This window comes from Notothenia coriiceps, unplaced genomic scaffold (assembly GCF_000735185.1).
Source record: "Notothenia coriiceps isolate Sejong01 unplaced genomic scaffold, NC01 NC01_scaffold00004865, whole genome shotgun sequence".
NCBI classification, from domain to species: Eukaryota; Metazoa; Chordata; class Actinopteri; order Perciformes; family Nototheniidae; genus Notothenia; species Notothenia coriiceps.
Genome location: NW_011337566.1, coordinates 1 through 1449, shown reverse-complemented (window position 1 = coordinate 1449; position 1449 = coordinate 1). Strand labels below are relative to the sequence as shown.

The 1449-nt window shown below is 44.1% G+C and overlaps 1 protein-coding gene across 1 annotated transcript; it reads right to left on the bottom strand.

The window, feature by feature from the left end:
* Nucleotides 1-302: 302 nt before the first annotated feature.
* LOC104942632 (CD2-associated protein-like) lies at nt 303-975 on the bottom strand (the record flags this gene model as incomplete). Its single annotated transcript, XM_010767880.1, has 2 exons — nt 303-502; nt 779-975. Coding segments are annotated over 2 exons (372 nt in total), but the record flags the coding sequence as incomplete, so codon positions are not given.
* Nucleotides 976-1449: the final 474 nt, after the last annotated feature.

Below are 1449 nucleotides of genomic sequence, written 5' to 3'. Positions count from 1 at the left end.
CTAACATGCTCAGTAGTGCTGCATGGAGTTGCTACTTGCTAGCCGGCAAATCTGCGATCTCTTGCTCAATAGACTGTCGTCGCATTTTACGTTGCTAAAGGTCCCAGTTATCCTCCTGTGTACTGCCGTGGTGCCTTGCTCATGGGCACTGCCTTGCTCCAAGTACCAGCCTACCCTCTGGTTTGCAAGCCATTCCCCTACAGACTGAGCTACTGTCACCCCAAAAATCAACGTGGGTTTTAATGGAAGTCACACACATTATTTAATATTTGTGAAGCATTCTTTTTCAGCTCACCTTCTGTAGTTAAAAATCATGAATTGACCTAATCAAGTAAAACAAATCACCCCAGTAATATGGGCTTGGATAATCTGTAAGCGCACGCTGTACATACCCACATCCGAGGACTTCTCCCCCCAGTCCCCAGACAGGGTTTTGGGTTTGGTGGGCAACGATGGCTCAAACTCTGATTTTGGTCGTGTGGAAGGCACCTCTCCATTGTGCCTAGAGACAAGAGGTACAAATAAAAACAATTATGAAAAAACATTACTGTAGGAGGAGGAATCAAAAAGGTCAGTGCTGTCTAATTTCCAGGTCCTTCAACAGAACATTTCTAGGTAAAACCTTCACGTTTAAGTGGATGAGTAATCATAAAATACAAGAGACAGGAGTGATGTGTGGGGGGAAAGACACTAGGGAAAAGGGTTCAGCGATGATCAGAAAGGCGCACAGCAGGAAGGATGAACAGAAGCTGGACTAGGAGATGAATATTAGACCTACTTTGGCGATGGAGCGAGAGGCTTGTCGGGCCTCTTTGGTGGGAGGCTCCCCGGCCTGCCTTTCCCAGGAGGGGGGACCGGCTTTTTGGGCGGGACCACTGGCGCTGCGGGCTTGGATGGCTTGTGTTCTAGTGTAGGCTTATCAACTGAAATAGAGGAAAACAGTGAGGAGATTTTTAAAAAGAAAGATGGACCAAGCTTACAAATACAGTGGGGCAAAAAAGTATTTAGTCAGCCACCAATTGTGCAAATTCTCCCAATTAAAAAGATGAGAGGTCTGTAATTTTCATCCTAGGTATACCTCAACTATGAGAGACAGAATGAGAAAGAAAAAAAAAATCCAGAAAATCACATTGTCTGATTTTTAAAGAATTTATTTTGCAAATTATGGTGGAAAATAAGCATTTGGTCAATAACAAAAGTTCATCTCAATACTTTGTTATATACCCTTTGTTGGCAATGACAGAGGTCAAACGTTTTCTGTAAGTCTTCACAAGGTTTTCACACACTGTTGCTGGTATTTTTGGCCCATTCCTCCATGCAGATCTCCTCTAGTGATGTTTTGGGGCTGTCGCTGGGCAACACAGACTTTCAACTCCCTCCAAAGATTTTTTATGGGGTTGAGATCTGGAGACTGGCTAGGCCACTCCAGGACCTTGAAATACTTCTTAC